Source organism: Danio rerio, chromosome 3 (assembly GCF_052040795.2).
Source record: "Danio rerio strain M-AB ecotype USA chromosome 3, GRCz13ab, whole genome shotgun sequence".
NCBI lineage: Eukaryota > Metazoa > Chordata > Actinopteri > Cypriniformes > Danionidae > Danio > Danio rerio.
This window is the reverse complement of record NC_141023.1, coordinates 38,760,254-38,782,463: the sequence shown is the minus strand read 5'-3', so window position 1 is coordinate 38,782,463 and position 22,210 is coordinate 38,760,254. Positions and strand designations below refer to the sequence as shown.

The following is a 22,210-nucleotide window of genomic DNA, read 5'->3' as shown; positions in this document are numbered from 1 at the left end:
TATGGCGAAAACAAAGTGAATGAATGAAATTTGGACAGCATAGTCACCATGTTGTTAATGTTGTTCGTCATTTCATTGCCATTCAAAAACTCCCTCCTATAGCTTCATGGGATAAAAAAAAAAGTGTTCATCGTATGCAAAGTTTACAATAACCTTAGTAGTAGCTGGTCATCCAGGGTACTTTTCAGATACTGTTTTTTGAATACTGTGTACTGCCATATGCTACCGTTTTGATGAACTGTTTTGCATGCTGTGGTGAAAAGGGAAGTGTTTCAAATTATGTGAATCTTTTAATGAGTGATTCAATTAAATCATTCTGTGAACTGATTCTTTCACAAATGCTAATTAATTTAGGAACAAAAAGTTCTTTCCAGGAATTAGCCAATGAATCATTTACTCAAACAAGTTTGTCAGTCAAAAATATGGACCAAGTGTGTAATTATATATTAAATATACTTTGCATAAATATTTGCATAATTTTTAAAATCTAAAATAAAAATAACAATGTACCAGTTAGACATCCCAAAAAAGTTGCAAGAAATTAAAAGTAATAATAATAACAATGATAAAAAACAAATTTGCATCCATTATTATTATTATTAGTGTTATTATTATTATTATTATTCATAATAATAATAGTAATAATCATAAAATTGTTATTGTAGTTGTTTTGTATTCTGAATAATTAAACACAAGGAATAGCATAACGTATAATCAATCTGAAAATGTTTACCATACTAATCGTGTTGCACCTGTTCCTGTTTTTCTCATTCAACAAGCCCTTCTTTAATTGATGTATTTCATATCAGTCTTGTATTACTTGTTTTTCTGGCACTTGGGCTCTAATTATAATAAACAATCTAAATGCAGCTGGGTTGTTGTGAATCAGAAAACACACCTGCCATAAGCTAGCAGTACTGCCATTAAACCAACACCTATTAAGTAGCGTGTGCTGAGAATACCTCAGTCATGACCGCTGAATCGTGAACATTGCTGTGTGTGTGTGTGTGTGTGTGTGTATTTGTTTGCCTATGTCTTTGCTCAGCACATGTCGATGTCAGATAGAGTTACTGGATTAAGAACTGATGAGTCGAACTGATCCCAAACGTCAAGCAGCCACTATAGTGTCTTTCCTAGCCGTATCCTCAAGCTCCCTCTCATGTCACTCACTCTCTTTCTCTCTCTCTCTCTCTCTTTTATCATCTGTAGTTGCTAGTTTTAAAAACGACTTTTTAAAAGTCACTATAGTAACACAATAACAAAAATATATTTAGTTTTAAGTAAAATACACCTGCAGTGATGAAGTTTGATGCACTATTATGACCATTTATAGATTAAATAGATGTAAGCAAATGAGATTACACACATACCGCAGTATTCAATCTTTTTAAATATGTTATTTCTACAAAAAATTACATTATAAAATATAACGTTGTTTGTTTTATTCTGTAAACGACTAATGAAATGTTTGTTCTGAATTTAAAACAATATGCCTCTGTTTATTCATTTATTTGTTTGCCTGAAATAAGCAATATGCTGTATATTCAGACATGTTTAAATTCCTTTGTATATTCATCATGACAATTGAAACCATTTGTTATTTTCGAAAGAGTATTTTTATGATAGAATAACATAGATTTACAACCAGCACACAGGTTTTGCTTTTGTCATGTGCACATTGCTGTCTTGATCTGAGGCTGTCCTCAGAGGTCATGACACAATAAGCTTGTTAAATCTCTCAGTCCAGTCACTCTCAGACAAGACATGCTGATTTTCCCAATGAAAAGTACATTGCTTTACTGCTGAAGGCCATATACACTATACCTGACAAAAAGTTTTGTCGCCTATCCAGATGACAACAACAAATAATAACTTAAATTCTAGTTGATCATTTGATATCAGAAGTGGCTTATATGAAAGACAAAGACCTCTAGATCAGTGGTTCTCAAACTGTAGTACGTGTACCACTAGTGGTACGCTGGCTCAATTCTAGTTATACACAGAGGAATGAAATATGTCATGTACATGCTACATACATTTCAAAATTTATCAAAAATTATGTGAATATGCCATATATGACATATAGCCTATATTTCTGAGGTAATCTGTCATGTTTTTTTTTAACTGTGCAGAGCTGTAGCTGTATTTCAATACTGCTCATTTTGGTGGTATTTGTAGAGACAATGTTTTTCTGAGGTGGTACTTAATGAAAAAAGTTTGAGAACCACTGCTCTTGATTATGCTTATTTTACCAAAATAAAACATGATCGTGTCAATAGGTCTTCCAATAAGTCTTCTGCAGTATTTGTGATGACTGGGATGCTGTTCAACAGATGATTATTGGAAAAATCTCCCTTCTGCCACTTTTCCAAATTATCAGCTATTATTATTATTATTATTATTATCATTATTATTTGTTGCTCTTACAACTGGGATTGATGACAATACTTTTGCAGGTAGTTTATAGTACTTTACAAGTCTTTTTTATTTATCACTATGCTGAATGATTTCAGGCATTTTAGAGCCAGTCAAAAATCTAAACAATAAAAAACTAGTGGCTTAGGGGTGAGATGCAAATGAGACACAAAGAAGCAGTTAAGGACCACACTCTCAGGGATGTCTTGAAATACAACGTGTAAAAATGTTTTTGGATGTGGGAACCATAGTATAAGTGGAATAATGAACTCTGGTTCATTAAAATCATTGAGCATGGCCTCAGTATTTATGCATTGTATTACGTTTTAAGAATTTAAGGTTGAAAGAGATGTAAATTTTTAAATTTTGTGCTGTTTTTAATATTACAACACACCATTTATGATAAATTAGACATTTTTAGAACAGTGCTGAAGGAGGGATTAAAGTAAAGTGAAAGCTCATACAATGTTTTTGTTCTTCAGTATAATGCTACACTCGAAGTGATGAGGAGTGGTGGAAAGAGTACTAAAGAGTCGTACTCAAGTAAAAGTACCATCACTGGCCCAAAAATGTAATGCATGTAGAGTAAAAGTGTCTGTTATGAATATTACTCAAAGTATGAGTAAAAAGTAGCCCTTTTAAAAGTACTCAAGCGTAGTGAGTATATCGTATTACGCTGGGAAAGGTTGATGGGTCTACATGTAATGTGTGTGTGTGTGTGTGTGTGTGTAAAAGTAACATTCTGCTTTTAGTGATTGTTTAAAGCCATTTTGATCATCATTAAATCAGTAAACATCCGTCATCTTCTCATCAGTGACATTCAGTCTGAACAGTCGCTGGGTCATTGCATGCAAACTATCTTCTTGGACACTTTGACTGTTTCCAAACAGTTTGCTGCATGTTTTAAGGTAGTTCAGTATGATGTGATTTACTTTCTATGTGCGATTTGATTGGACAGGAATTAAAGGACTGATTATTCTAATCCCCATAGACATGAAATAATAAAGTAGTGACTGCAGGTTGAAGGTACTGGAGTAAAAGCACAGATACTGCACTAAAAATAGACTCAATGGAAAGTAAAAGTATCTAAAAGTATCTTTAAAACTACTTAGTAAATTACAGTTCCTGAGAAAAACTACTCAATTACAGTAGTTTGAGTATGTGGTGATGAGTTTCTTTTGATTCTTTTGAGTCTGTGCTAGAGATGGGCTTGGAATAGGGTGACCACCTGGCCTAATTTTTTTGGGATAGTCCTGGAATTAAAAGCACCCCACAAGATGTGAGCACTAAGCCACGCATTCTTATTAGCTATGTAGCTTATTGTTCTTCATCCTTGATTTAGAAATGCCAAAATAAAAAGGGTATGTGGTCACCCCAGTTTGGGAAGATTATTCCACCAGTGAAAAACAGCAAGTGTTCTGGAAAGTGTTTTGTCCTTTTCTGTAATGATTTCACAAGGTGATAGTCACTTTTCGATTGTGGAACTCATAAGTGTGTAAAGGTCCTGTGGCTCTACTGTTTGCAAGCATTAATGATGCCAACTTGATGAGAGCGGCAACTGCGCTGCCAAGTACCTATCTAAAATGTAGTGATTTGATTACACAAGTCCATTTAGATGAGCACTGTACTGTAATAATTCACTTCAGCATAGGAATGATAAGGGCCTGGATTAGAAATTCTAGAATTCACTGTGTGATCTTTCTAATGTTGTGTACCAAATCTGCATTATCAAGCTGTTTTTTGCTTATCTGCTTAATCAGAAAATGGTCAGTAGCTTTTCTTTTTTGTATGAATATGTTTCTTAAAGTTAGCATTTTAATTGAATTATTAAAAAAAAATTCCAGTGCTGTTTAATGGAGAGAACACATTTTCAAACACAATAGTTATATTAACTAATAATATATATATATATATATATATATTTTTTTTTTTTTCATCTTAACAGTTATTTTGCAGGAAACTACTATTCATCTAGGCAAGTTGGGGTAATTAGGCAGTTTATTTGTTTGTTCTGTAGCCAAAAAATATATATATTTCTTTAAGGGGTTAAAAATATAGACCTCAACAGTTTTTACATTTTTAACATTTCAGTTTGTTTTTTATTCCACACAAACTAAAATAAATAAGAGGAAAACATAATAGGAAATACTGTACTGTGACAAAAGAGCTAATCATTTTGACTTAATTCATATACTAAATTAATCTATGTATGCCGACAATCTTGGTTCTCCAGAAGTTTTTGCAATTATGATAGTCTTAGGAAAAGCAGATCGTCCTGAACTTTGTCTTATCTCAGAATTAAATGCATCCATCCACTGATATTACTATAGATAGCAGTTTTTAGAGTTGTTAGGAAAACAGTATAGGCCACATTTCAGACTTTTGTTTCATCAAAGATCATTGATTAAGCAATTTTTGTCTGACAGAAGTCTACTACTAGTGCTCAGGTGCAATACGAGACAATACATGAACCCCCCTCCCCAATAATTCAGGCTTCACTAAATATAGAGCTGAAATACTGAACTCTCCCAGGAAACAATGGATGTCTGGTCACCCTAGACTTTACTTTGAGCTCCCAAAACACCATATAAGGCTCGTTGAGTGAAGTTGCACCCCTCTGTCTGCTGTAGTACTGCTGGATCTCTGCTCTGTTGTTATACTGGCTCCATTGTGTTTCACTTGCGAGAGGATCTGACAGAATGCTGATGCTTACAGTTTGCTTATTTAGGAGCAGAGTAGCCCCTATGTGCACACACACAAACACACACACATTTACCGGCTTTTGATGGACTAAACTTTAAACTTAACCAATCATTACATATACTCACATAGCAGAAAACTACACTAAATACTTTAGACATACAGTAGGAGCAAATGTTCATTCTCTCCATTCCCCTTCTTCACACACTCACACACACACACACACACACACACACACACACACACACACACACACACACACACACACACAGACAGCAGGAGCTCACTTGGACAGCTTCTGTGGGTCGACCATCGACCACATGCCAGGTCCATGCTGGATATGGGTGATAACATGATGATGTCATTATTTATGTATGAGTAAAGCTGTGTTTGTGTTGTTATGGCAGCTTGGTGACTAGGTAACTGCACTTTGTGTCATGAATGATAATTTAGGCATGTTCTAACCTGTCCTGTTTGGGTAATTTGGTTTAATACAGGACATGAGTGTGACATGATGAGCATTTGCTATACCTATTCTTTATGTTATTGTGCTAAAGATAGGTCAAAGTAACCATAATAATTGTTTCTGAATTTTATATTGATTTTAAATATGTTCCTCTGATGGGGCAGCACGGTGGCGCAACAAGAAAGTCGCTGGTTCGAGCCCCGGCTGGATCATTTGGCATTTCTATGTGGAGTTTGTATGTTCTCTCCGGGTTTGCATGGGTTTGCTTCGGTTTCTCCCACAAGTCCAAAAACATGTGTTGTAGGAGAATTGGGTAAACTAAATTGTCAGTAGTGTATGTGTGTGAATAAGAGTGTATGGATGTTTCCCAGTGATGGGTTGCAGCTGGAAGGGCATCCGCTTTGTAAAACATATACTGGATAAGTTGGCTTTTCATTCCGCTGTGGCTACCCCAGATTAAAAAAGGGACTAAGCTGAAAAGAAAAAGAATGAAGAAATGTTGCTTGACCTTTATTTATTGTATGACCTTCAGATAATTATAGCCTAGGCTTATTGGAATCACGGGTTCCAGCCTACATTTTAAAAAACCTTTCTCCAGGTATGCTTCATTGCATGTTTCTGATGACAAATCTACTTAAGGCACTGACTACATTTTTTGCAAATGAGAAATACATTTTTTATGTTACTTTTTGTGTATGTTTCAATACACATCCTTCTTGTACACGTTAAGGCTGATGGCTGATGGCTGGCCATTGAGCTTCATCAGGCTTCATCAGGTTGTTGAGCATTGATTCAGCTAGTTGGTTTAGTGTCCTCTTATCAGTTTAACCTCAGAGCAAATTGGACTTTCTCAAAACAGTATATCTCTCAAATATTTGGAAAGCATTATAGATTACGTGAGTGAATCCCTCACAATTACTGTGAAAATGGTATTAAATGCTTCTTTGTTAACGCTTTTAGTTCTGGTTCTGGTTTCCCTTTATGGGATGAGAAAACAGAATACTGCCCACCATAAGTGCAAAAAGACATGTACTCTCATGCAGGCACAAAATTTTATGTCTTTTTTCTGTCTCCTTTCTGTTCTGTCCGTTTTGGTGTGTTCACGGGCAGCTTTTTGGTTCGGATGGTACCCGATGCAGGGCGACAACACAGGTGGGTTTCGGTTGCACTAGTTGTTTGGTTTGGTCTGTTCCGCTCTTTAATGAGTAAGCGGGGCTTGATGTACTGTTCAACTATACCAGCGAGCTCTTCCTTAAATCCAACCAATAGTTTTGACCAGTGTTGGCCACGTTCCTTTAAAAGAGTAATTAGTTACAGTTACTAGTTACTTCTTACAAATAGTAACTGAGTTAGTAACTGAGTTATATAATTATAAAAGTTACTAATTAATTACCAGGGAAAGTAACTATTGCGTTACTTTAAGAAAAAATCTAATTTGTCAAATGACTATAAATATAAAACACTGTACACTAATTTACACTATTTTACTGTTGTTGCGGGACAATGTGAGAGACAACCATCAAATTCAACACATCATTATAAATGCTATCGTTACTATATGTGAATTACATCTGGTTATAGTTGCACAATAAACACAATATGGTTAAGAACTTTAAGTATTTATTACACAGACCACAACTCACAAGAGCTCACGTTATCACCTGCATTCTTAGCCACTAATGTTGTGGCCTCATGTAACAAAGTGCGGTGCTTCATTAGATTAGAAGTTCTTTTCACCGATGCAGAGAGACTGTATTCTGCCTTGGCATAAGTTTAACGATACATCAACGAGGGAAAATAGTGCTTATATTTCCAGTTTACGAAAGTTACGTTTGTACTTGTTGGATTTTCCATCGTTCTGACTTCTGGTTGTTGGTGTGTGCGAACTGACTGCATGTGCTTGTGTGTGAACACGCACACTATTCTCTGACTGGCAAATGATGGAAATGGACTCTATCTAAGCCATGATCTAAGCTAATCATCATAGTTTCAGTTACACCATGTTCACAGACACACCAGTCATCATCGCTGGTTTGTTATGTGTCCCGCCCCAGTCCCAACAAAATAGGAACGGGGGAACCAGTAATTAATTTGATTACTCGTTACTGAAAAAAGAATCGCCGTTACTAACGCCGTTAATTTATAGTGCCGTTATTACCATCACTGGTGTTGACAAAAGCAAGCGTAAGAGAAAACTACACTGCATCACGTAGTTTTACCTTTATTTTTACATTCAAATGTAAAAAAATTTTGAACAAAAATTAATTAAAAATTCTCATTATGTTCTTTTAAAATAAATATTTCTGATAGCCTACACATTTGGCAAGAATTCATTCATTCATTCATTTTCTTTTCGGCTTAGTCCCTTTATTAATACGGGGTCGCCACAGCAGAATGAACCGCCAACTTATCCAGCAAGTTTTTACGCAGCGGATGCCCTTCCAGACGCAACCCATCTCTGGGAAACATCCACACACACACACAGTACGGACAATTTAGCCCACCCAATTCACCTGTACCGCATGTCTTTGGACTGTGGGGGACACTGGAGCACCCGGAGGAAACCCATGCAAACGCAGGGAGAACATGCAAACTCCACACAGAAACGCCAACTGAGCCGAGGTTTGACCCAGCAACCTTCTTGCTGTGAGGCGACAGCACTACCTACTGCGCCACTGCCTCGCCCATTTGGCAAGAATTAGGTGTCTTAATTTTATGCAATGTTGCAAAAACCAGATCATTTACCTGGTACAAGCGCTTACATAAAAGTAGTCATTTGTGTCAGTTTGGACATTGTTTGTTTTATATCACTTGTTTATTCTGCACGATGGCAGGACAAGCTGAGAGTGAAATATACTAAAATACACCTGTGTTGGGTGTTGATGGATCAGCTTCTCTGATGTATGGCTTGCCCTCAATGACTGCTGAGTTGAGGTGTCGAGTGTCAGAATGAAGGAGTTTCCCCTCACTAAACCAGGCTATGAAGCACATGCTACTACTGCAGTTTTGCAGTGCTGGTTTGTAACATATTAGATGTAATCTGGATTTATAAAATGTAATGACTAAGGGGTAACCAGATATTCTATTTGTCTAGGAAAAGTCCAGAATTTTACTTCTACTTTTAGTGTTCTCACTTATTATGTAACAATCGTCTTTTGTTTCACTTTCCCTTAAGATTCCTAATTCCGGAGCACTACTAGTAGCCATATGCCGCATAAAAACAGCTAATCAATGGCAGCTAATCATGTTATAGTATATTCTAAAGAAAACATTTTCCATCTAATCATATTTTCATATACAGTCAACCACCGAAATAATGGTGTTTGAATGGTTTTGAGATTGACTATAGATCAATAGTCAATCTCAATAGAAGTGTTGGTTAGCAAATAACTCTCCAACTGAATAAAGGCAAGTGTGAATTCATAGTTTTTGGCCAAAAAGGTTTGGATTCTAATGGCAATCTGTCATTGCTTCCTGGTAAAATACATTCCTCTGTAAAAAGTTTTAGTGTCATCTTTAAATCTGAGCTAAAATTTGATCGCCAAATTAATGCGGTTGTCAAAATTAGTTTTTTTTTATATTTTAGATATATTGCCAAGCTGAAGTCTGTCCTCTCCTTCTGTGATTTGGAGAAGGTTGTTCATGCTTTCATCTCTTCTCGTCTGGACTAGTGTCACACATTGTATCTGGGTGTGAGTCAGGCCTCTCTCTCGCGACTGCAGCTGGTTCAGAACGCAGCTGCCAGGCTCTTAACAGGCACAAAAAAACGAGAACACATCACACCTGTACTGGTTTCCCTTCACTGGCTGCCAATCCAGTTTAGAGTTCAGTACAAAGTTCTGTTGTATGTTTTTAAATCTCTCCATGGCCTGCCCCCTGAGTATATTTCTGAGCTAATTGTTGTGCACCAACCTGTGAGATCTCTTCGCTCTAATGATCGTCTCTATTTGCAAGTTCCACGATCACGCTTGAAATGTCGAGAAGATAGAGCTTTCTCAGTAGCAGCTCCAAGACTTTGGAACGATCTTCCACTCTCTTAAAGAACAGCTCAAACTTTTGAGTGTTTTCAGAGGTCACTGAAAACACACTTATTTTCTTTAGCTTTTAATCATGTGTTGTAAGTTTATGTATTTTGTTTTTGTGTATAGTTGCATGCGTTTTATGTGTTTTATATACAGCAGTTTGGTACCCATTGTGGTTTGTTGAAAGTGCTATAGAAATAAAGTGAGTCGAGTTGTGTTGAGTTGAAAAAGTGTCAGCGAGGAAAAGATTTGCTATAGTTATAGCAGGATAAAGACTTTTAAATATATGTTAATAGACACAGATGAGTGGGCTTGACATACCACCTGTAGAAAACAAAATTTTTCATCTTTCTGTCATTTTAACCTGGCTGAGCCTGGTCATAACCTGGATGGGAGACCACATGGGAAAAATAGGTTGCTGATGGAGGTGGTGTTAGTGAGGCCAGCAGGGGATTCTCAATATGAGGTATGTGTGAGCCCTAATACCCCAGTATAGTGAAGGGGACACTATACTGTTAGTGAGCGACATCTTTCGGATGAGATATTAAACTGAGGTCCTGAATCTCTGCGGTCATTAAAAATTTGATAGAACTTCTCGTAAAAGAGTAGAGGTGTAACCCCGGTGTCCTAGCTAAATTCCTTCCATTGGCCTCCCGATCATTCCCATCGACTGGCTGTATCATGATCTCCCCACTCTATCAATAGCTTTTATGTGGTGAGTGCACTGGCAACATTGTCCTGTGGCTGCATCGCATCATCCAAGTGGATGCTGCACACTGGTGGTGGTGTGGAGAGACCCCCTTCTCATGATTGTAACTGACTTTGGGTGTATGGCTATACACGATAAATGTGCTATATAAATACACATTGCTTACTTAACAGACACTTGTACTAGTTTTGCACATTTCCACCAGACAAATTCTTATATTTTTTTATACCTTTCTTATAACTATTAAACATCTCAAACAAACAAACAAACAAACAAACAAACAAACAAACAAACAAACAAACAAACAAACATTTATGAAGTGAGCTTCTCTCTCTCTAAAAATCCCACACAGTTTCTTTGTATAATCAGCACTTCTTGTGTCTACTGCATCTTCATTTAATCACTGAATTCCTCTTCTATTGTAAGTCGCTTTGGACTAAATGACTAAATGTAAATGTGTAAATGTGAAAGACTTTCTAAAAATGGTTTGTTTCCCAAATAATCGTCAAATTAGTGCTTCAAATGGAAAACACTACCAATAAAACAGCTTATGAAATGCCACATGACACTTTACAATTACTTTAGGAAAGTAATTTTCTTGGATTAATTTGCCATTCAAATATCAAATAAGATATTTGGCAACAAATGAAAACAGAAATAATTAAATTAGGTCAAAACTAAAGAGAAAGTGATCCAATATGTTACTTGTATGATCAAACTAATTATGTTACTGACTGCAGTACTGACTAAATTCATTCATTCATATTCCTTTGGCTTAGTCTCTTTATTCATCAGGAGTCACCACAGCTGAATGAACCACATTCCAGCATATGTTTTACACAGCGGAAGCCCTTTCAGCTGCAACCCAATGCTGGGAAACAACCATACAGACTCATTCACACCCAAATACTACAGCCAATTTAGTTTATTCAATTTACCTATAGCGCATGTCTTTTGACTGTGGGGGAAACCTGAGCACCCTGAGGAAACCCACACGAGCACGGGGAGAACATGCAATCTCCACACAGAAATGCCAACTGGCCTAGCTGGGACTGGAACCAGCGACCTTGATGTTACTGACCTAAGAAATAACAAATAACCAGGAACTGTATTTCCTATAAGCATGTTGATTCTTGAATGAGGGTGTTTTCCTGTCCTCTTTTTCATCTAAAGATATGTGACACCTATATTCATTAAACTTTCTCTTTTAAATAAGAACTCTTTCATTTATTTCAACAGTGCCATGTCCTCGGGGAGATGATCAGGATGAAACACAAACATATTATAAGAACCTGCTGTTATTTGAGCTTCTGATTAATCACTTTCAGTTGTGACTCCACCCTTGTTTTCCAAAACGATTACCTGCCAGGAATTATTCTGCATAATTCAGACACCCTTAGTGACAAAACAGGAGTTAGACAAAATGGAAAATGTAAGCCAGGAGTCCAGAGCTGAACGGATCGCTCGCTACAAAGCAGAGAGGCGGAGAGAGCTGGCAGAACGTTACGGCAGCCAGGAAGAGGAGCTTCCATCAAAGTGGTCTAAAAGAGAGAGGGAGGGTCGTGGCATTCGTGACTCTAGCTTTGCGGATACGTCTGTTTCTGGTGGAATAAATGGAGGGACAGGGAGGAATGGACGAGCAGCACTGGAAGAGAGGACTGCAAAGATTTCCAATGGATATAAGATGGATACCAGTGGAGAAAACACAAAGAACAGGTGAGATGGCCTGAGACTTTATAGCATACACAGATTTGTGTCATCAAATAGTTTACCTGATATTTCTATTTAAATGATCAATTGTAGCAATTAAAAATGCATCTTTGAAAGTAAAATTGCATATAGCAAAAATTTACTTTTAAATTGATGTTTGAAATGACAGATTAAAGATAAATATGTTTGAAATATAATTTAAAGTATTTTTACTTGCACAAAATGCATTTATAATTTTATTAGTTAAGGATTCTTAATTAAGGATTTGTTAGTAAATTGTTAGTTAAGGAATCTTTAAGTGCATAGCATAGGCCCCTTGGATATATTCTAATACCCACACCAGTGCAGCAAGCAAGCAAGCAAACAAACAAACAAACAAAAAAACAAACTTTGCATAAATTATTTGCATAGTTTATTGGTTTATTTTTGGATCTATTTATTTCTTTATTTGTTCATCTAAACAAAAAAATCTTAGTAATTGTTCAAACTAAATGGTTCCTTCATTCAGAAATGGCTCAGATTATTGTAATTAGCATATTTATTTTATTTAAACAATCTATTTTTTTAAAACTATTTTTTTTAAAAACTATTACATTTGTTAAAATAGAAACTATATGAATATGGGTAGTGTGGCTATCAGTATTCAGTCAAATGTTTGAGCTTCACATAGTTAAATCATCATTTTGAAAGAATAAGGTTTTATTTGCATTAAATGATTTTGAGATATTGAGCTTCAAAGTTTTTGTATTCCATATTGCAAAATATGTGTGTAACAGTTCTCTTTCATGCACTAACATGATAGAGACCCTAAATGTACTCTAATTATCAAAATTCTTTACATTTTCTTGTTCAAATTAAGCATTCAAAGCTGTGCTAAACATTTTGTCCAGTGCAGATGTTATTTTTTTGTAAATAATATGGTAATAATTATATACCACATGAATAAAATTCAGTATTCCATTCAAGTAAGCCCCTCAAGGCTCGATATCAAATTTCAAGACTTTAAAGAAAACAGACAATGAGCAAATTAGTTGTTTAACAAAGTTTAATAAACACTGAAAAAATGTTTTACTGACTCTATATTTACACAAATAAAAACATTTCACATTTAACATATTGCATTTTTTATTAACTAAATCATCACATTTACACACATATTTTCAGTTTCAGGTTTCTTCTAATTTTTTTTTTTATCTACATTTCCTTTTAATTTTAAGGTGACGAAAGAAGTGTAGGCTATTGTGTATTTAAATGCAAGAAAGTATGCATGTTTAATTTATGATTGACAATTATTTCTTTATGTCAATATATTTTTTATTTGCTGTTATCAAATGTAAGTCCGGGAGGATTTAATCTTCAAATTTTTACCAGGATAAGGAAGCAACCTTATTTATTCTGCTATGGCAGATATTTTGCCATTCCTTCTTCTTTTCCTTTATGTATTTCACTCATGAAAACATCAGTTGTATTTGGCGAGGCAAATCAAGTTGCCAAAATAACTTGTGAAAAAACTTGGTGAACCATTAGTCCTAAATGCACTACTGGTCAAAAGTTTGGGGTCGTTTTTTTTCATGTTTTATTTTTTTAAGAAAATTATTCTGTTCATCAAGGTGGCATTTATTAAATGTAAACATTTTAAATACTTAAATATTAAATATTTATTTATTACCTATTGTATGTAGTTTCAAATAAAATTATTAATCCAGTCATTATTTATTTTGTTACTATTACCATTAATAGTAATAATGGCGGCGGGGTGGCGCAGTGGGTATCACTGTTGCCTCACAGCAAGAAGAACGCTGGTTCAAGCCTCGGCTGGGTCAGTTGGCATTTCTGTGTAGAGTTTGCATGTTCTCTCCATGTTTGGGTGGGTTTCCTCCGAGTGCTCCAGTTTCCGCCACAGTCCAAACACATGTGCTATAGGTGAATTGAATAAGCTAAATTGTCCGTAGTGTATGTGTGTGAATGAGAATGTATATGTATACCAGGGTTGCAGCTGGAAGGGCATCTGCTGTGTAAAACATATGCTGGGTTAGTTCATTCCGCTGTGGCGACCCCTGGTGAATAAAGAGACTAAGCCAAAAAAGAAAATGAATGAATGAGTACATAGTAATAAGAATATTATTATTATTATTATTAATAATAATAATAATAACAATAATTATAACTAATATCAGAGTGATTTCTGATGGATCGTGTGACTCTAAAGACTGGAGTAATAAATCTGAAAATTCATCATTAAAATTACTGGAATAAATGATTAAATTAAATGACTACTTTTGAATAGCTCTTTTATAGTGCAATAACATTTCACAACTTGTACTGTATTCATGATTAAATAACTGCAGCCTTGGTGAGCAGGAGAAGCTTATTTTAAAACATTAAAAAATCCTACTGACCCCAAACTTGTGGAGCATATCTTTGTTTCGTCGTCTACATTCCATCTAGCCTTGTCCGTGGTGTGCATGTCTGTCTTGCACACTTTATTTCCTGCAGTTCTGAAGTCCTCTGCTTCTCTCCATCACCCTCTCCAGGGCATGTGTGTTGGGCTTGTCTGGTACAGTGGATGGAGAAAGCCCTCCAGACTCAACCTCTGATACACCGCTGTTACACACTCATGTTTCAGTAGGCCAGCTGAAGAACGCTCTTCTACAGCAAAACAGCAGTCCAGCTGCGTCTGATAGAGTGTAGGGATGCCTCAGTGTGTGTGTGTGTGTGTGTGTGTGTGTGTGTGTGTATTCAGCTCTGCTTGATATTTATAACCACCACAGGAATAGTACTTACACATATCTGAGAAGAGATGAGCCTAAAGACACTAGGGATTTGCAGAAGGATAGATAGATAGATAGATAGATAGATAGATAGATAGATAGATAGATAGATAGATAGATAGATAGATAGATAGATAGATGGATGGATGGATGGATGGATGGATGGATGGATGGATGGATGGATGGATGGATGGATGGATGGATGGATGGGTGGATGGATGGATGGATGGATGGATGGGTGGGTGGGGGTGGGTTTATGGATGGATGGATAGACAAATAGATAGACAGATAGATAGATAGATAGATAGATAGATAGATAGATAGATAGACAGACAGACAGACAGACAGACAGACAGACAGACAGACAGACAGACAGACAGACAGACAGACAGACAGACAGACATACAGATAGATTTTTACAGTTACAACAATTTTTACTGTTATAATAATAAACTGGGACGTCACAGTGGCGCAGTGGGTAGCACGATCACCTTACAGCAAGAAGGTCTCTGGTTCAAGCCTCAGCTGGGTCAGTTGGCATTTCTGTGTGGAGTGTGCATGTTCTCCCTGTGATTGCGTGGGTTTCCTCTGAGTGCTCCAGTTTCATGTGGTTCAGGTGAATTGAGTAGGCTAAATTGTTTGTAGTGAGTGTGAATGAGAGTGTATAGATGTTTCCCAGAGATGGGTTGCAGCTGGAAGGGCATCCGCTGCATAAAACATATACTGAATAAGTTGGCGGTTCATTCCGCTGTGGTGACCCCAGCTTAATAAGGGAATTTAAGTGTGTACAGCACACATTTTGTGGTTCTAACACAATGCTAATGTGCAGCAGTAGTTTTGGCGAGTGTGTGATTGACACTGTCTAACTCTCCATCATCTCTGTGCTGTGAGGATGAGCAGTGTTTCTCTTCATCTGTCTGTTTCTCTCTCTCTCACAAACACACACACATACCTCCTGTCGTCCATCTATTCTGCTCTGTCTGCTGTACACTAGAGTGGCTGATGGTGATGTGGTGGCCTTGAGTCTTGATCTGGCGGGTCAGCCTGAGGGAAATCGCCGTCGTGCCCGTCGGTACCTGCCAGGAGATCCTGCTGCGAGCCGCAAAAACAGCGAACGCTTCCGTACGCAACCCATTACAGCCTTTGAGATACAGGAGAGCTGCGGGTACCCAGACCGTTCTTGAGATACACTCACATCTGCAGTCTGTTGACTACATAGACACAGTCATTTACTGTATTCAGGTGTTGTGCTCGTTAACCTCATTAACCCTTTATTAATGTGACAAATACTACAGTATTCATACAGTATTGTTTATGTAGTCACTTTAGTTAAACTTTTTACATTTTTAAACAAAAATACGTACACAGGTTATTTGTTGACAGCATAAGCAAGTAAATAACTACACTGTAAAAATCTATAAAATCTATAAACAGTTAGTCCTGACAGCATATGTTTTTAGGTCATTGTAACTTATTAAACTAAGTTAATCATGTTCTAACTTAATTTTATAAGTTATGCAAGTTGTTTTAAGTCAGTTTAACATAATATATTTTAAATGGATTTATAGGTTAATTTGATTCAGCTTAAACATTTAAGGCAACCAGGTTTTTTTACAGTGTAAATAAATAAGTAAAATACCAAAAAGAAGAGGTGTACACTTTATAATAAACTGCTATACAGAAGGTTCAGGAAGATTTTATTTTAAATAAATAAACTTTTTGCAAATGCATTAAATTGAAACTAAATGTTTATTTTACAAATTTACCAATTTATTTAACTAATTTAGTTTTAAATTGTTTTATTATAATGTTTAGTCTTACACAATGTGTCAAGCAAATGTTTTTTTTATTTATTCACAAAAATTTGGAAAATGTTTGCACAAAATTATTAAGAGGCACAATTCTTTTCATCAATAGTAATAATAATCACTGTATTAAAATCACCATATTAGAATGATTCTGTTGGATCATATTACATTTGTGTTTTAATGATTTTTAAATATAAAGTGCTTGCAGAAAGTATTAATAGCGCTTCACTTTTTCCACAATTTTTATGGTACAGCCTTATTCCAAAATTGATAAAATTAATTTATTTCCTCAAAATTCTACACACAATACCCCATAACACAGCACACCGCCAAAATATCAATGGAGTGGCTTTACAACAACTCTGTGAATGTCATTGAGTGGCCCAGCCAGAGCCCAGACCTAAATCTTATTGAACATCTCTGGAGAGATCTGAAAATGACTGTACGCCGTCGCTTCCTATCTAACCTGATAGAGCAGGTATGCCAAGCTTGTGGCATCAAATTCAAAAAGACTTGAGGCTTTAATTGCTGCCAAAGGTGCATCAACAAAGTATTGAGCAAAGGCTGTGAATACTGATGTACATGTGATTTTTCAGGTCAATAAATTGCAACAATTTAAAAAACCTTTTTTTCACATAGTCATTATGGGCTATTGTGTGTAGAATTTTGAGGAAATAAATGTATTTAATCTATTTTGGAATAAGGCTGTAACATAAAAATTGTGGATAAAGTGAAGTGCTATGAATACTTTCCTGGATGGACTGTATTAAAATATCAAACATTTATTTTAAATTGTAAAAATATTTACATAATTGATTGCATTTTAAAATTACCAATATCACTTTTGCAAGCTTAGTGTGTTAATAATGATAAAAAAAATCATATATATATATATATATATAATACATTTATGATAACTTATTATATTTATTGAACTTATTGTATTTGACATTTTCTGTACTTTGTATGAAACACTACAGCATTGGTGAAATAAGAGACTCAAGAGATCATGATATACCAAGACATATTTTCAGTATTATTTTACCACAGCTCACATGATATAAAAATTATAAAAGATTAATATAAAAAAATATATTATATTATATTATATTATATTATATTATATTATATTATATTATATTATATTATATTAAATTAATAATTTATTAAATTATTACCTTATTAAAATATCTTAATATTAACTTAACATTCTGACAATTGTTAAATTAGTGTTTTGATTCATTTTGAATAATTTGTGAGTAAAATTAAAGAGTTATTAGGGGTTATTGTTCTCCTTCATTATCACACATACCTGTGCTATATTATCAGATGTCAGAGATCATCAGTCATGAGCCAGTAAATGAGTTCAGCATGAATTCTGTGTGCTTGATCAGGGTGTGTAGGAGCTCATCGTTTTAATAGTTTGCATTATGTCATGCTTATAACCTGCACAGATGTGTCTGAGAGTGCATGTGTCATAATGTGCCGGAGAGGCTTGTTAAAGCAGATCTGGTGTGAAGTCATCTCACTTCATTCTGCAAAACCTCAATTACTTTGCATGAGAAACGCTGAGAGGGTGTTGAAGTGTGAGCTTGATTGACTCGTTCATCTTCTTTGACTTAGTAAGTGGTTAACTCTGATATAAGACTTACCACTGATAAACTTTTTTTATTCTGCAGAACGGTGGATGGTGAAAATCAGGACACTTCACAAAGTAAGTGCTAAAATACCATTTTACTATTACATATTTAGAGCCTGAAACTGAAATGTTTGATATTTTCTGCATTTTAATTGGTGTTATGATAGTTTTTAATTTAAACTATCTCAATTGTTTCATGTCGATTAAGTTAACTAATTGTACAAATTTAGGACTACATTTTCAGAATAAGCCTGTGTTTGTTGCTTAAGTTTGTGATGTTTCAGCTCATTTTAAGTGAGTTGTTTGAACAAGCAGCTAACATCATTTTTGAGGGTAAAGTCAGCAAGTGGGAAGGTCATTGCACTTCTTAACTGCTTTGGTTTTAATTACAGTGAAGATATTCAGTTAAAATTAGGTTCGAATTCTAAAAACTTATTAAGTTGAGTCGACATTATTGTTATAAGCAAAAGTTTTGATGCTGTTAGACAAAAGTATTATAGTTTTGTTCAAAGAGTTTCTGTTTTTTTAAACCATGGTTCCATTTATCAAAACTCAAATTTTATGAATTGTAATTATTTTACGTTTTGTCAGTTTAGTGGCGAATTCATACAAGTTTGGTTGTATGAAAATACATGATTTTAAAAAGGAGGCGTGGCACCCAATCCCCACCAACAAACCCAACTGTCATTGGGTGAAAAGCAAATCATACTAAATTGTACGAATGAGACTTTAAGAATTCATATGAATTAGCCACTAAATCAAAAAGTTACAAATTGCTGTGAGATTGTACATACAAAATGCACAAATGTCACATTTCTTTAACAAATATATTAACTCATCTAAATGTTGTATTTTTGCATAGTAACTCAACACACTAGCATACAAATATTAGCCAAGTGCATTTTATATGGAGTATGCATGTATATTTAGTAAAAACTTATGTCATTTTACAAAAATTTGTGTGAGTGATAAATAGTTCTATTCTAAAAACATAGTATTTTGTATTTCTATTAGGGCTTGTAAAATTATAAGCGAGACATTTTGAATATATGTAAGCTTTTCCCAATAAAACACAAGAGCTGCTAGTTTATATAATATTTAATGTATAGTAAACTGTTTAGATTCCTTCAAAACGTTTGTTTTATAATGGTTTAAAGGGCATCTATGATGAAGGTATAGGGTCTTCATTGTCATACTGAAGTGTATAAACACAATAGACTCTATTTTGAAGATCCATGCACAAAGCGCAGGGCGCAAACGCTTTCACGGCGTGTGTCAGAATCCATTTTTGTTAAGGACGGAAAAATCCACTTTGCGCTGTGGCGCATAGTCTAAAAGGGTTGAGCTCATTTTCTTAAAGAATTAGAGCTGTGTTTTGAGAATAAACCAACCAGAGTCTCATCTCCCATTCCCTTTAAGAGTCAGTTGCATCGCGCCACAAGCGCGTTTGCTATTCACATGACAACTTTGTAAGTGGAAAAACTGAACATTTCACTAGCAAGAAAACAGAACATCTGCAGCGCGAGAATGAAAGATAAGGCATCTCATAATCGACTTTCACTTTCTCTCTCGTTGAAAGGGAAACCTTGTATGCACAGACATCAATTAGCCTATGAATAATTAATTTCGGGCGAAGCAGTGGCGCAGTAGGTAGTGCTGTCGCCTCACAGCAAGAAGGTTGCTGGGTCGCTGGTTCGAGTCTCGGCTCAGTTGGCGTTTCTGTGTGGAGTTTACATGTTCTCTCTGTGTTTGTGTGGGTTTCCTCTGGGTGCTCCGGTTTCCCCCACAGTCCAAAGAGATGCGGTACAGGTGAATTGGGTAGGCTAAATTGTCCATAGTGTGTGTGGATGTTTCCCAGAGATGGGTTGCGGCTGGAAGGGCATCCGCTGCGTAAAAGCTTGATGGATAGGTTGGTGGTTCATTCCGCTGTGGTGACCATGGATTAATAATGGGACTAAGCCGACAACAGAAAATGAATAATTAATTTTGTTTGTTAAGCTCAAAGATTTGTTTCAAAACTATTTCTAAATTCAGTTCTAATTTTCAGCAAACGAATAAATGAACAATAATAAATAAGTGTGTTCAAAAACCTGAGTTATATCCAAATACACATGCTGTGCCCCATATGGTCTGAAACCTGACAGGTGGGCAAATCTAAGCTTGTTTTTAATAAAACAAATATAAATATGGTTATAATAAAAAATACCGCTAATAATGATAACATTATGCAAAAGCAAATTGTTATGAATGAACTGTGTAAGGCTTGAAGCTTACGCTGCTATTCTGAACCAATAATCGGAAACAGGAAGCAGTTGAAGGATGGCGTGTTTAAATCCATTATTTATCTGACTCCATTGTAATTAATCTGACTCCATTAAAGTTGTTATCATCATTGATAAAGAGAAAGAATCTCTACGTCTTAAAGCAGGCAAAGTTGTTTATTAAGTTACATGTTTAAATATACAGACATTAGAATGAAACAAACTAACATACTGTATAAAGAAATTAGCTGTAACATATGCACTGCTGAGCAACAAAGACAGTGAAACTGCCTTTGTTAGTATATGAGGCTACGCACTGGTGTGCGGGAGATGCAGAGTAAAAGCCATTCTCCCAGATCAACAGTTACCTTTCCCTATTATACCCTGAGCAAAGCATTGTCAAACATGAGTGGAAACCAACCCCCCAAAACCAGCTGAACATGAGAACAAAGTTGAAGAGATGAAGTGGGGGAGAAGTACATTAACATACTCTCCTCAGGCCATGACCCAACAATAGTAAATATATTGTAGATTGAAACACAATTAATCAATGTCTCTGTTGATTTCATCACTACAACACTGAAGTCATAAACTGTCAAATGACACCAAACATGACAAAGTTATCTGAAAGAAGAACACAAGCAGATGAATTGTGTATGTTGAAGAGCACATGGTTGCTGTAAGCAAATGGCAGAGATATGTATCGGAGCTGTGAGGAACTCTGCCTCACCAGGAGGACCCATCCCATGCTTGGAATGTCTCAGTAGTCCTTCATTAGCATAGAAGGAAAAATATATAATATTTTCTCAGCTTACAACTGCAAAAGCCTCGCTCTGTATGTGTCTGCTGTGTGTTTGTAACCTAACCTATGTATTGGCATTTTGTGTGACTCATCATCACAGAAAGAATGTTTGATATACTGCACGTCGTATAAGAGAAAAAAACCTCTGCATTTCTCGGTAACTCAGATGCACTCTTTAAGTCAGAAAGCCGTGTGTGTGTGTAGACTATCCTGTCACAAAATGTGGTGAAAATTTAACACGATGATCGGTAAAAGTTTGGTGTTTACACTCGGAGAGCAGCATTTACAGCAGATCTTTCAGTCCATAATATTGTAGTGATATTAACATACTGTAAACTAAGTAACTTAGAAATCATTTTGACTAAGGTCTGTCTTTAAACACTGAAAGAGTACTGCTGATTCGAACTAACTTTGCCATCTGAATAAAGATACAAAGACCACTGATCGCTTACCAAATCTATAGAGAAAGGACAATCAACATCAACTGGAGCTATGTCTTTTTTTAAAGGAGACGAGCAGCAAATCCGGATTTCACCATTTCTAGATGCGAAAAGCTCTTGAGTAAAAAATGTTCCGTACAAACGTATTTCTGCCGTGTGCCGCGTGCACTGTAATCCACATGTTAGTCCAGCTGCGCTCTCATAGCGAGAAAATGAAAACACAACCTTCGTTGCAGCACATTTCTCTCTTGCGTCTGAACACTGCTTCAGCTAAAACAGTCTTCAAAGCTATCATGCATACTAATGAAGTTGCACCACATACACAATACTGCATGTTGATGCAGTCTTTCTCATGAATGAATGCAGCACGCTTAGAGACGTTACAAAGTACTCCCAGGTACAGACAGCCAGTCTACACGCTGGAATACACGCAAGGATCTAATTGCCGTGACGCAGCTTCAAAAATT

The 22,210-nt window shown here is 35.8% G+C and overlaps 1 protein-coding gene across 50 annotated transcripts in view; it reads left to right on the top strand.

Annotated features, from left to right (window-relative positions):
* The window catches only part of svilc (supervillin c), a 57,934-nt gene that overhangs the window by 2,947 nt on the left and 32,777 nt on the right, over positions 1-22,210 (top strand). For 14 of the 50 annotated variants that reach the window (XM_087244949.1, XM_087244948.1, XM_087244941.1 and 11 more), the window contains 4 exons: positions 11,552-12,028; positions 14,557-14,709; positions 15,788-15,958; positions 18,281-18,315. In XM_087244949.1, coding sequence (XP_087101075.1) covers positions 11,736-12,028; positions 14,557-14,709; positions 15,788-15,958; positions 18,281-18,315 — 652 coding nt within the window. In that variant the 5' untranslated portion in view covers positions 11,552-11,735. Of the gene's footprint in view, positions 1-6,691; positions 6,734-11,551; positions 12,029-14,556; positions 14,710-15,787; positions 15,959-18,280; positions 18,316-22,210 lie in introns of all 50 variants that reach the window. The other 36 variants (XM_087244967.1, XM_087244966.1, XM_087244964.1 and 33 more) reach the window with 5 other exon arrangements.